The sequence below is a fragment of the Cariama cristata genome, unplaced genomic scaffold (genome assembly GCF_000690535.1).
Source record: "Cariama cristata isolate BGI_N322 unplaced genomic scaffold, ASM69053v1 scaffold34592, whole genome shotgun sequence".
Classification (NCBI taxonomy): domain Eukaryota; kingdom Metazoa; phylum Chordata; class Aves; order Cariamiformes; family Cariamidae; genus Cariama; species Cariama cristata.
The window spans coordinates 248-13,985 of NW_009602690.1; the positions used below are offsets into that span (position 1 = coordinate 248).

The following is a 13,738-nucleotide window of genomic DNA, read 5'->3' on the forward strand; positions in this document are numbered from 1 at the left end:
ACCGTTGACCACGTCGCCTCTCCCCTTCCCCATCACCCCAAAACAGGGGCAGGGAAAGGGACATTTCACACCCTGAGGACAGTCACTATGTGAAGAGGAGTCCCAGCACCATGCTGGAACCTCCTACGCTGACTCCAACATACATCAGGGCAAGACTTCACTACAGGGAGAGGTTTTTTAAAAAACTAAACACTTCAAGTATTTTTTTTTTTTTTTTAGTGATTTAAGGTCTCTTCCCCCTGCTGCTGCTGCACTGGGTGGTGTTTAGCAACCTACATCCACTCTAGGGACAAGGAGAACAGCGCAAGCGATGGCCGGTCTAACGTGAGGGAAGAGGGGAGCGGAGGGGAGGGGGAAGGAAGGTGGTTGCTGGTTGGAGTCAGACGTTCAGGGAACCGGCACCACGCGCATGGTGTTGGTGTAGCCGGAGCCAGGGCGCCAGCCCGTCAGTACGATGACCAGGTCACCACTCTTGAAGAACCCACGCGCTTTGCCTGGGAGAGAAGAAAGGGAGATGTCAGAGTTCAGGTCCTACCACCACCAGCTTGCCACAGAGGGAACGCTGCTTGTCACCCACACCACCGAGGTGCAGGGGGACAGCCTGTCCCACGGCAGCCATGGCTCTGGGTTGGTATCAAGACCCCATCCTCCTGCTGCCCACTCATCTCAGACCCTTCGCCTCTGCTTTGGGCTCCTCTGCAACACAGACCTTGAAATTCAACAGCACAGGCTTTGGAGAGAAGCCAGAGAAAGGAACCGCCCCACTCCGGACTTCTCTTGTCTCAGGAATAATGAGCATCATGGTTCAAGCACTTACCACATTAAAACAACTCCGCTTTTCTGCTGGAACCTATTTTCAGGCAGCCAAGACAAAGTCACTATCCCATTTCCCAATCAGATACGGTTGCGCTTATGCAACTGCTGTCCCCCGTTTCCCAATCGGATACCGTTACTACGCAGGCAGCCAGCTCCTCTCCTTTTGTCACCGGTCCCCATCAGTAACCCCAAAAGCACCATGTGAGGTGCTCAGGACCGCCACATCCCACCAGACCATTCCCTGGGTGAGGCTGGTGCAGCACCACTCACCAACATTCATGCCCAGGTTCACACGGAGGTCCACATCCTCCGCCCACGCATCATGGGCTGGTTCTTTGCACAGGACAGGGAAGATGCCCCGGTAGAGGTGAGCCTGGCGTGCTGTCTGGTCATTACGGGTCACAGCAATGATGGGAGCCCGTGGGCGGTACCGGGACACCAGGTGTGCAGACCTAGAAGGGAACCAGACATGAGGTGAAGCACCACGTTAGTGTCACGGCCACCTGAGAGTGAGCTCAAGGAAGCTGGTGTACAGCCACAGGGGCACCTCCACCCACAGCACAAATGGCAGCGAGGTTTGACCGTCACCCTGGAGGGCTCCACAAAACCCGAGGGGACACAGAGGATGACCGCAGAAGATGCTGGCAAGAGCCAAGCTCACCAACGAGCTTTATGCTCTGCTGAATTCCCAGTTAGGCAACTGGGTGGACCATCACCAAAGGCCATCCCTTGGCGACAGTCCCTACACCAGTCTTGTGGTGAAAATCACCTCACCTCCGAGTTTAGGAAATGCCATCTGCGTGTTCTGGTCCCAAAAACAAGCCTTTATTTGTCTCTGTTGCTATGTTAAGGTGGCAAGGTGCCATTTATTCTGGTCTCTGCAAGCAGCCCTTGGCATCTCAATGGGGGGCCCTGCAAGTTCCCTCTGTTTTGAGGAGCTCCCGGTTTATGGAATGGAAAGAGCCCGTGCCAGCAGCGCTACCCAAAGCTTGCCAAGGAGGAAGCCATTTGCCTCCCAGCCACGTTCACTTGCTGAAGCCAGCCAACAGGCCAGTTCCTCCACACAGATCTCTGCTCTTGCACGCAACAGGAAGCAAATGCAACTGAAGCCAAAATTTATACTGGGAAGTTGGGCACAGAGTCCTTAAAATAGCAAGCAGCACACCCTGGATGGGGACTATGGCTTCCCTTTCCCTGGGCACTGGTAAATAAATGGAGATTAGAACTGCAAGGCCACGGCATTTACAGCTCCATCTTTCTCACAAGCATGCCAGTATCTTCACTAGCTTCTGCAGCCTTGTTTAGTGGAGGCAAGCTCGGCAATATTCAAAGATTGCTGCTTAAACTAGGCAGTAGCAGTCCGTTCAAAGCACCCAAACACACGTGACAGCTCTCAGACAATGCTTTCCACGCTGTCCAAGAAACCTCCCGAAAGCTGTAGGAGATCCAGGTACTCAAGAGGCTGTAACAGAATCCACAGCTAAAAATATTCAAATATCAGAGTTCAAATCTCTTTAGAAAGGTCAAGTGTAAGACTGGAACCTTTTACAAAGAAACATTAGAAGCACAAGGGTATCCAGAAACTCAGTGCTTATAGTCACTCCTCATCTCTGCAGAGAGTGGCTGCTTCAAATCATTTTAAGCTGTAAATTTAGGTGAAGGATTCACTGATGGTCCAGGTCTTCAGGTAGACCGTGTCCAATGCATATAATCACATCTCCGCTGCTGCACTATTTCTTTGGTCCAAACCCAGTGCAAGAAATTCAGATTTTCTTCCAGAAAGCAGCCTGAGACTTATGGTCGGACATGCTTTGAGAATGGGCAGCCTAGTTCCTCCAGATGGAAAAGCTGATCAGCAAGGCTTCAGCTCCCTTCCCACAACTGGAAGAGCGAGTTTCTACTCGGCAGTTGTCACCATCGCTGGATAGAAGTCAGAAATCTCTAACTATACAGTTCCAGTGCACCTGCATTGCTGTCTCTCACCTGCAAGCCAAGGCACTGAGCTCACCTGAGAGTGCAGGCAGCACTCAGCTGCTGGCTGCCTGCCTGTTCAGTGAGATTACTCCCAGGCAGGCATAAGGAAGTCTGTAAGAGGAAGTTTCCAATGCTTTCAGTTTCCCTGCCTAACAATAATCAGCTAAGCAGTCCCTCTTCACCCCTTGGGCTTAGGCAAGCAGGGCTGATGTCTGAAAGGTTCAGCAAGGGATCAATAATTTGGATGCTACTACAAAAGGCCAAAGCCTCAATTTTCAAAAAAAAAAAAAAAAAAAAAAAGATTCTGCATCCACTGAACTTCTGCCTTAATGTTAAAAGCCAGGATTTCTTGCCAAGAAGTTTGAATCGAAGCTGCAGCACTTATTTTCCCTTGACTCTTCCAGCCAGCACTGCTGGCAGAGATGCCACTCGCAACAGGAAGGGGAGGCAGGGCTTGGTGCTGATGTCACGCTGGCAGAGGCAGGCTGAGGAACTCAGAGGTTACATATGTGCAGATGTTCGAGATGTCTGCCCATCTCCCAAGGAATCGGCAACACAGGCAGGCAGCCTGGGCTCTGAGTCGCTGCCAAAACCCAGCCTTCACTGCTACAGCTCTAGTCTTTCAAAGTCATCTTTTTGCGAGTCTCCTTCCCCCACCCTGTCATGAAGCGGGCTTGACCTGAGGGAACCTGTCACCTCCTACCTTCCAGACTTGGTGAGGACAATAATGGCCCCGCTGCAGCACTTGAAGGACGCTTCCACAGCGCCAACAGCAGCAGCCTCCGTGGGATCACAGTTCAGGGAAGTCAGACGACGCAGTTCCTCAAACAACTGCCTGTGAAAGATGGCGGCTTCGGCCTCCCGGGCAATCTATAAGAGCAACACGCATTCGGGAAGACAACACTCACGTCAAACGCTCAGGACGGCACAGGGTAAGGCGAGGTGCTCTATCAGCAAGGTGTCACACAAATACTGTCAGCTTTTGACATCGAGAGTTACCAATTAGCAAGGCCAGACTTAGTTCAACACACAACACTCAGCCACCCAAATAGCACAGCCTGATTGAGGAACCATTCGATTCTCAAGGCTTCTTTTCTGAATTGGTGGCACCTGCTGAGTCACCTCGCCTTGCCGAGCCCACACTCAGGTGACATACATGCCAACTGCCAGGCACTCTCGCTCTGCTCCTGCCTACCTGGAGTCCCTCCCTGCCACAGAAGAGAAGTCAACGCAGACCGCAGCAGTTATGCAAGGCTGATACTGTAGCAGCAATCTGCTTGCTAAATGTTTGCAGTGTTAGAATGGAGCATGTTTTAACTCGTGGAAAGAACTGGCACCAAGCCCCCTCTCTGAGCCCTACCTGCCGGACTCTGTCAGAACTATCAGGGCTGGAGCTAAGCACTTAAAAGAGGCCTCCACTGCGCCTACTGCCATGGCATCGGCAGGGTCCCTGTTGTTAACATTGAGGCGGAAAATTTCTTCGAACTGCTGACGATGAAACATTGCGGCCTCAGCCTCACGAGCGATCTGCAGGCCCGAGTAAGAGGGAACGAGGAGAAAAGAGGAAAGAAAAGAAGGAAAGATATACCAGAGTAACATGAGATCACGTTAACTGCTTAATTGTCATAGTAATGCATGCAAGAGGATATTAAAGGTCAGGCTGTGAAACTCTTTGGCTCTCAGGTTGTGAGCTTCTTGAGTGCAACTCAGTCTAATGTGCCACAGCCACGCTGGCTGGTCCACCACGCCATTTAACTGGCAAGCCCTAGTCACGGGGCAGGCATTTTGAAGGTGGCATTCTTGCCATATTTTGGAGTCCTCTCAGAGCAGCCAAATGCAGATTGCTTTTCAAAGACCACAGCAAGCCAGCTCAGTCAGGCCACATTTTGTTGCTGCTGCTTATTACCTCCTTGAGAGACTCTCACACCACCTACCTGCCTATGATTCCTTAAGAGGCAATCCCTGTAGCTCCGTGTTCCCCCTCCATATTCTCCCAACACCACACGGCACTGCTAGAACAGTCTTCATGGAGCCAACATGCAAGCAATGCACTTTCAAATGTCACCCCTGAAGTTGGGGGACTGTCTCTCTCTCAGCTTCATTAGATTTAGTTTAACTTGAGAGCCAACGAATTTTCACCTCCAAGTGCTGTACCAACTTCCCTTTTGGTAATAGAGAAATAAGTAGGAACAAGTCTTCCTCATAGGGTTGTCACAACACGTATGTTGGGGTGTTTGTACAGTGCCAGACTTGGACAGACAAGAGGTGCAGAGGCACAACTAAGGGCTTTCTGGTCAGACTAAGCATTTGCAACAAGTTCAGTGATCCATTCATCCCAGTATGTTGGGAATTACTTGCATTTAAAGACCAATTCTCATCTCATCTCAGAAGAGTTAGCCCTTGACAACCCGATAAAGAAGGCTTGCAGAGACTAGAAAAAGCATGCAAATGTTGATTATCTTTCCAAGGACAACTTCATTCAGTTACTCCAGAAAGTGAGCAGCTGCTAAACAAAGCATGACAAGTTGATGTTTAAGCAGAGACTGAAGTGTCCTTATAGTGAAAGCTTTGTAATTAGACATCTTCCAAATAAGAATTTGGCTACTCTAGCGTTAATGAATTATTTTATGTGATGCTAGGAATTATCCCTCTTCCATAGATATCAGTTTAAGCCAAAGTAGTTAAGTATCTTATCTCTAAAAATAACGGGACATATGTGACAGGCAGGAACAGCACTCCAGTGCCAACTCTGGTCCTAAAGCAGTCGGTTTTGTTACTGCTGGCTTTACACTTGCCGTCAGGTAAAGTGAAGCATCTGCCTCAAAACACTTACTAAAAACACAAGAGCTGGTAGCCAGGCCAGCTCCTGGTCCAAAGGCAGGCAGCTCTGCGTAACACACAGAGTGAACCTGAATTTAGAGGGAAGCCTGCATTCTCCAGCTGTAAGACAACATGTGTGTCCATGAGACTGTTTTGACAGTGGAAGGGCACAGCAATTCCTGACGCCACATCACAGCTAGCTTTACTCACAGGGAAATGGCTAGAGGGTTTCCAGTTGGTACACAGGTGGAGATACCAGGGTGGAGGTGGGAGAAAGGAAAAGAGAGCAGCTATTTAAACCTTGGTCCTGTTAGAACAGCCAGGGTGGTATTTGAAAACAGCTGTGGATCACAGACTGGAATTGGAAGGAAGCACACTCCCACAAGCAGGAAACAGCCTGCCCAACATTTGGAAGTTTGCTACTAGACTTGAGGCACATGGCAGTTTTGTCACAGAGATGCCAGCTACTGAAGAACAAGCCCGTCTCTGCAAAGCTAGCTGGAAAGGCATCGCTAAGCCAAATCACTGCAGAGTCCCAGCAAAGCTGCTGGGACATACCAGGGATAGACAGGTCAAGTCTTTCAGAGGTGCAAGGGTACTACCTAGTGCAGACCCTGAGCGTTCTCGGCATCACAGCTGACGTTTGCTGTCTGCACCTCACTACAGAGGGAGCTTTACTTGGAATACTACTGTAGCAGCACTGGATAAACAAATACATAAACCCAAACCGATACCAATTTCAGGCCAGGGAACGCACACAGGAGCCGCTCTTTACCAGAGGTAAGGTGCTCTCTCCCTGCTATGCCCGCTTGGCCACTTCAGATGGAAATAGTCATCTGCTCTGGCCACGGTGCAGATTTTCAAACCATGGTTATTCAGGGCACTATTGCTGGGCAAGGCTTCTCTCGACTAACGCCAAGTGAACTAGCCCAGATGAAAGATCCTGACTGTAGGGGGATGTGCTCCCACGACCACAGAGTTGGCACCTTGCTGCCTGTGCATTGTTACCTTAAATAATGTGAATCTGTATTTGCTCCTCTGCACAGAGGGTTACAACCTTCAGTATTTCTCCAGGGGTGTGGCAGAGTGAACACCACTGTTCCCCCAGGTCTGCAGGAAGATGGAAGCACGGGTAATGGATCCTGAGCTCAGGCGACAGGTACAATACAACCTTCCTGAGTCTAAGAATTAATGCCAGAATGGAAACTCAGGCCTAAGGTTTGCTGCAACAAGTTTCCAACTCCTGCTAGAAATTCAACCCGTGTGATTTAGGGATGAAAAGTGAGGAAGAATCTTTTAAGTGCACCGTTAGCGTTCAGCCTATAAACCAGCAGTCACTGCCCAGTAATCATCAAGTCATATTTTGCATTTGCCACATCCAAAAAACACCACTCCATATTGACCAGTAACAGGTAAGAGATATTTCATAATGCACTGCAAACAAACACTAGCTGAGTTGATCAATCTATATAACCTGAAATGCAAATAAAACTGGTGAACTTTATCACTGATGAGATTCACAGCACTGGTAACTGGGGAGAAGCAACACTTGCAGATACTTGGCATCAGGGTTTTTATCAGCTGAAACATGAGCTGGGTAAACTTGAAGCAGAGCAGAGGTTTCTGGCAGTTCAGGCATGTAAAAACATGGTGCTGTCAGTACTCGTGCAACAAACACCCCCAACACCAAGCGCACCAGGTGCCGAATGCAACAGTGCTGTAAATCAGACCCATGAGCCTCCGCCCCACCCCCCCACCCCCCACCCGAGAGGAGTCAGCTGATAACTTTCATTATCTAAACTGCTTAAACTTCTCCAAGGTCAAGGAGATGCTTAAGGCATTTCATATGCCACAACAAATAGGGCATTTGAAGAAACTCATACTTCAGTAACAGCAAAGACCCCTTTACCCTGCCCTAAACAAAAGTTAGGATGAGAAATCTGAAGTTTTAGATTTCAGAGCACTGCAGAGCAGTTCTCAGCTCCACCTGACACTAGACTGGAGCACACAAAATGAGGTTTCAGGCCCTCAGGACCATGCTAGGTAAAGAAACACCCACAGCAAGAATGTGAACAAAGAAATGGCTAATTTGGACAGGTAGGTGCTGCCACCTAGCACCAGACACACTTCAGGTGCCTGGCTCAGACGGAAGATGCAGGGCAACAGAGTACTGCTGCTTCCACCTCCGGGACGGTCTCCCCACCAGAGCAAAGGCAGTACTCACAGCGTGCTGCATGCGCACAGCCTCGAGTGGGTAGTCTCCCTTGGCGGTCTCTCCAGAAAGCATGATGCAGTCCGCTCCATCCAGAACAGCATTAGCAACATCGCTGCCCTCGGCACGGGTTGGGCGAGGTTTCTTGATCATGCTCTCCAGCATCTGGAAAAGAACAAGTCCAAAGAAATCAAGACACCACAGAAGGAACCAGCTGCTTTTTCACTAGTGCACTTCAATGTACTTTAAACATAGGGCAGTAGGCAGGATGCAGCCTAAGGACTTGGAGAAGAGTTTTCCCCGTGGGTACAGGACAGAGGTCTGGTCACTAACCAGCTTTGAATTAAAGTATCTACCAGCAGGAAAAACCACCCATTCATGTCACACCTGCTCTATATTTACTTCTTTTCCACGGAGATTATACCCACACAGCATCACAGGCACAATACTCCCAACTTTCCAATTTAACTTTTCAGTACAAGGCTTGCTCCAAGGAACTCAGAGCTCTTTAGAGCAGAGTATTGTGTTAGACATCTTTATGGAAAGCTCAAATCCTCAGGTGCTGAGCTTTCCCTCCACTGCAGCTCACCATGGTGCAAAGAGCATTCATTTCCTCATGAAACGCTGCCTGAGGCAGCGTTTCAGTCGCAGTACGGGATGAGAAATGAGCACACACTGCTGTAAATCCAGAGCCTTGTCTGGTAGCTACTGTCTAGAGCCAGTTACTGCTTCCACAGCCTGTGCACAGAGCAAGCACAGTAGGAAACCAGTCCTGCCAGTGCCTGAGGACCGTCTGCACATGATCCCCACTGGAACCGGTGAAGCTGAGTGTCAGCTCACCCCCCCTCACTAGCAGCTCCTAGGATAATAAGGAGATGGATCTTCTACTCAGTTCCTTCTGATGCTGCAGCATGGGTGCATCCTGTAAGATACCTGGGAATCTTAGCAAGTTTTCTCCATGAGACATGGATGTGCTGCTACAAGATACTAAGGCAAAGCATAGGTGATTTCTCCCAGAATTTGTTTAGTGCTACACAGGAGGGTGAAGCCTTCAGCAGCTACCCGAAAGGTCCTGTGGCCTTACTGGGGAAGACCCCAAACACATCTTTAAAGTAATGCCTCAAGATGAGCAGTTCAGCTACCAGCAACACCTCTTTGCTCTTACTGCCTCACAGTCTAGTGAATGCCGTCAAGGATGATTTCCAGCCCACCCCCCTACAGCATGCCAGGACAGCTACCGACAGTCATATCCTGCCAGACTCCAGCCGTTACGAGCTAGCGTTGCGTTTCCAGTACCTGAGTGGCACAGATGATGGGTTTGCCAGCCCTGTTGCAGCGTCCAATCATCATCTTCTGGGCAAGGAAGACCTTTTCAGCGGGGATCTCGATTCCCAGGTCACCACGGGCCACCATAATGCCATCGCTGGCCTCCATGATCTCATCAAACCTGACAGCAAGAGAAGGTTGTTATCTTATTTGTTCTACAAGGCACCTCGCCCGTCTGTTCCGTCCTCCTCCTCTAAAAGAGGGCATTGTTCTCAAGCACGATACACAGCTACGCTGTTGGCACAGGGCCTTTCCACGTGCCATTCTGGTATCCTGCAATGCCAGGGTAGGAGGAATAAAAACAAGACCACATCATAGTACACATAAAGTGCTATATAAAGCTTTCTAAAGTTATACAAAGACAGATCAAGAGGAGTATGAGTGATCCAAGATATTTTAGTCTGATAGTTTGTCACAGACATGGTGATACCCATACATTAGCTCACCAATTTGCATCCAGAACAGCAAGTTTGCTGAAGTTTGAACTCATGCTCACCACAAAGACTATCACAGATTTTTCAGGGATGCGGGGAGACCATGACACCATCCCCATGAGCTCAGGGCATGTGACAGTTACACAACCCACTGCTCATACCACAGCTGTGTCAAGTCCCACACACATGGCATTAAGTGACAGGCTGCATTACCACCCTGTTACTCTGACTAGCAAGTTTTCTGCTGTTGGCAAGTCAGAGACCAGGAGTCCCAACTACAGCATGAAGGGGCTATACTCCTCTGTTGATAAGGGGTGCCCAACCTGCAATGCCACCTGCACAAAGCTCACCTGCGCACACCCTCATGGTTCTCAATCTTGCTGATGATCTTGATGTTCTTTCCCTTTTCTCCTAGCACCTTCCTGACAGCATGGACATCAGCAGCTTTGCGGATGAAGGAAGCAAACACCATATCCACATTCTGCTCCACACCGAATTTTAGGTCCTGAATGTCCTTTTCGGAGACCGCAGGCAGGTCGACTGCAGCGCCAGGCAAGTTCACTCCCTTCTTGCTGCCAAGCATGCCGCCATTCTCTACCTCCGTCATGACATAGTCCTTGCCTGAAACAGATGTGTTCCCACGGTCAGTGTTTACCGGCAAGCTCTCCACTGCCAGCTCCCACACCACCTCCCTGCCTGAGAACAGCAGTACCAACAGCAACCGCACGTGATAAAAAGCACATCACCGCTCTCTTCAGAGGATTTATGTAACACACAAGCTTGCAATTTACCCACAGAGCACAACAGATTGATTTAAAACCACTTCTATGCTGTCCTTGGAGAAGATACCATTTGTTCCGTGCAGGAGGTTAGGGTTGCCTCCCCCAAAAAAGCTACCAGGTTGCACTTCTGCACACAGGAGGCCTGCAATACCAAACCAAGCACCTCAAAAGCCTCACCTCGATCTCCCCACACACTCTGCAATTAGAGGCAATACCTTGAGGGTAAAGCAGTCGAGGCACCACTACAAAGGGAATATTGCGGAACTAACCTTGCCCCTACGTTACCAGTTAAAGCTAGTTCTGTCTTTAACCACAAAACTCAGGGGTTATATGCTGTTAATCTAGTTAAACCCTGCATTAAAAATACGAATTAGCCTGGCTAAAGTATGAATTAGCTGAACAGGCCTTGATTATGAGCACTGGTATGTCCCTACCACATACTCACCTTTAAAGAGGGGTTTTAGATGACAGTCTAGTGAAACCCAGCTGAAGTTAGCTTTTGGAAGCTTGCTACACTCGATGTAGAGAAAGTTTTGCTTAAAGTCTCACTACAGCATTAAGAACCACTTACTCCTTTCTTTAATACAGAACTGCAAGCTAAAAAACAGTTAGTGGAGGGAAGTCACAAATACATCCTGAGGGAAGAACAAACAGGCATAGCCGGAATGGTTGTTACCCACCTTTCTCCTTAACCAACAAGGAAATCAGACCATCGTCCACATAGATTTTGCTGCCAACATCTACAACTTTGATGAGATTCTTGTAGTCCACCCACAGCACATTCTCATCGCACTTCTCCATGAAGGCATCATCCAGGGTCACTTTGAGCGCTGAACCTTTCTTGAGCTCCACTTCTGCTGTGCCACTCTGTGTGTCAAAACATGCATTTCAGTAAAACCAGTGAAAAACCAGCACAAAACCACCTCCCAGCTTGCAGCTGTTCATCCCAATTTTTGGTAGTTGGCTTGTTACCTCAAGACATTTTTTGTTTGGAAAAGGCCACAAGCATAACACAATATCTAGTCTCAGACACTGAAGAAAGTGGGAGAAAAAAGAGCAACTTACTCCCTTAATGAGTCCAGTTCTGATTTCAGGTCCCTTGGTATCCAGTGCAATAGCCACAGGTCTGTAAGTGATGGGATCAGATGCAAAGCTCTCTGTAGCTTCTCGCACGTTCTTGATTGTGCCCTCATGATACTGGTAAGGTGGGGAAAAAAAAGGGGCAGAAAAAAATAAAGATGGAAATGTTCAGCCCATTTGTACTCCACCACTTTCAAGAAAGACCACTACGCACCCTGAATGCTGCCCAAGCTGAAAGCTCTGCTTTCTCATTACGCTCAATTTCAGTTCTAGCTTGAGAATTTAATTCAGACTGAGCTTCCAGAAAAGCAGAGTGTGAGGATACAAAGGCCTTCCCCACATGAAAGTGGAGTCTGGCAGTTATCTGTCTGTGCCTTCAGTGCCTGCAGTTCTTCACTCAGAAGGACAACTTGAGGAGACAGCCCAAGTGCTCAGCTGAAGTGATTTTCCACCAGGACATACACTTGCTGTTTGAAGATGGCTCACTGACCAACAGGCCTTCAGTAAGAGCGTTTCCGAAAGCTTTGCTGAACATCTGCCTGTTCAACATGGCAGAACATTGGCACTGCTGGCAGTTGGATGATTTATGTGCACAGAAAGACTCTGGAATGCCAGGAAAATATCACAGCTAAACAACTGCTACACATGGTTGTTCTCCTTCTCCCTTCAGAGCACAGAAGGGAGGATGCCATCCTCCGTGCTGCTGACTCCCCCAGCCTGACCCCTCTTATCAGTCATGATAAGGCAAGCAGATAGACAAGCTTTTTTACAATTCTTTGGCTTAAATTTCCCCTAAAGATAAAGGATTTGCTAAGAGGACGTTATCCATATAAGTATTTACATTCTATTTCGAAAGCCAAAGCAATCACAGCCAGAAGTTCAAGACTCCGACACCACACACCCAGCTTCCAAACTTCCACGTGTGCAGGAGCATTTCACTAATGCTGCCAGTTTCAGGACAGACAGTTCTGCAAACTCCTATCCCAACTACCTCAAATGAGCTTCGGATGACCCACAGATCAGTTTACCTTACTGGCTTAAACAACATTAAGAGATAACCTTGACTACAAGTTGTGTAACACTCGACAGACTAGATAGATAAGAAATACCCTTTCCCCTCTCTGTGCCTCAGACCGATGGTGTTTGACCTGACTCACCTGGAAACAGCTGGCTCTCCCTATGCCACCCATCCACCCTGACACGAGCCCTGCACACCAACTTTCAGTATCGCAGGGACAATAATCCAGTGCCAGGAAGGTTGGGCCAGAAAAAGCTGTGCTAACGTCAGCGTGCATGCCCTCGGCCAGAGATATACCACAACCGCTAACTCTTTATAGCAGGGAAAAATCAGTTAGTTTATTGATTGAATATGCAAGTTGACACTGAGAAGGCCCCGACCCTGCCATGCACCACAGCGTAGACGGATGCAGTACAGAAAACCTGTCCCAATGGTTCCATTACATTTATCTGGTCCCAGTCACCTGGGATTTTTCCTTTGTAGTTTGATAGCAAGGACTAACTGGCTCGTAGGGAGTCTGACTTCCTCAAGAGTTACGTATGCAGAACAGAAATACAGGCAGGGCTAGAAGTAAAAGCAATTTTTTTTTCTATATAAAAAGAGTGGCAGCCAGGTGCTAAAGCACCTCTGTGGAAGCTGAAGCCCTGTTAAATACTTTGGGGTGGACACAAGAACCGAAGCACTCACAACAGAAGGAAACTCTTTGAGGCTTCACTGGAAACTGGAGTGTTTTGGAGGAACCAGGAGGGGACTTAAGATGGGCTATGGCTGACAGTCAAACTCAACAGGAGATGACAGCAAGACCAGGCCCTGCTGAAATCTAACCTCATCTGTATGAAATGTGCAATTAGATCTCACCCAAAGCAGAAAGCCACAGTCCCTGTCCTTGACCTCAGCTAACAAGTACACAAACCATAGCAGCAGCTCCGCTGAGCATTAACAGTGTGAAAATTCTGTGTTTGAGCCTGGCGACCAACTCCCTAACAAGCCACTCGGCCCAAGAGCCATCCAGCTGCACGATTTGCCTACTGAGGGCAGAGTTATTCCACGCTACCCTTTCTTCAGGCAGATTTTGCTAACTGCAGCCTATGCACCGACACTACCCCAGAGCGTTTAGTCAAGGTCTGATGGTCGTCCACAGCTAAGCATCAGACCTTTCGATTCCAACAGTGCCCTGTGGCCTTTAAAGGCCACGAGGGTGAGAGGCCAAGCTGTTACACACTGTGAAGCTCACGGTTCAGTAAGTAAAGCCACCTACAGCTGCTACTGGCTAACA

The 13,738-nt window shown here is 48.7% G+C and overlaps 1 protein-coding gene across 3 annotated transcripts in view; it reads right to left on the reverse strand.

The window, feature by feature from the left end:
• Nucleotides 1–218: 218 nt before the first annotated feature.
• Nucleotides 219–13,738, reverse strand: part of PKM (pyruvate kinase, muscle) — a 15,301-nt gene continuing 1,781 nt past the window's right edge. Inside the window, exons 4-11 of one of the 3 annotated variants that reach the window (XM_009694884.1) lie at nucleotides 11,430–11,561; nucleotides 11,045–11,231; nucleotides 9,933–10,203; nucleotides 9,119–9,269; nucleotides 7,835–7,987; nucleotides 3,494–3,660; nucleotides 1,087–1,268; nucleotides 219–494 (exon numbers count right to left, since the gene is read on the reverse strand). In XM_009694884.1, coding sequence (XP_009693186.1) covers nucleotides 388–494; nucleotides 1,087–1,268; nucleotides 3,494–3,660; nucleotides 7,835–7,987; nucleotides 9,119–9,269; nucleotides 9,933–10,203; nucleotides 11,045–11,231; nucleotides 11,430–11,561 — 1,350 coding nt within the window. In that variant the 3' untranslated portion in view covers nucleotides 219–387. Of the gene's footprint in view, nucleotides 495–1,086; nucleotides 1,269–3,493; nucleotides 3,661–4,150; nucleotides 4,318–7,834; nucleotides 7,988–9,118; nucleotides 9,270–9,932; nucleotides 10,204–11,044; nucleotides 11,232–11,429; nucleotides 11,562–13,738 lie in introns of all 3 variants that reach the window. The other 2 variants (XM_009694885.1, XM_009694886.1) reach the window with 2 other exon arrangements.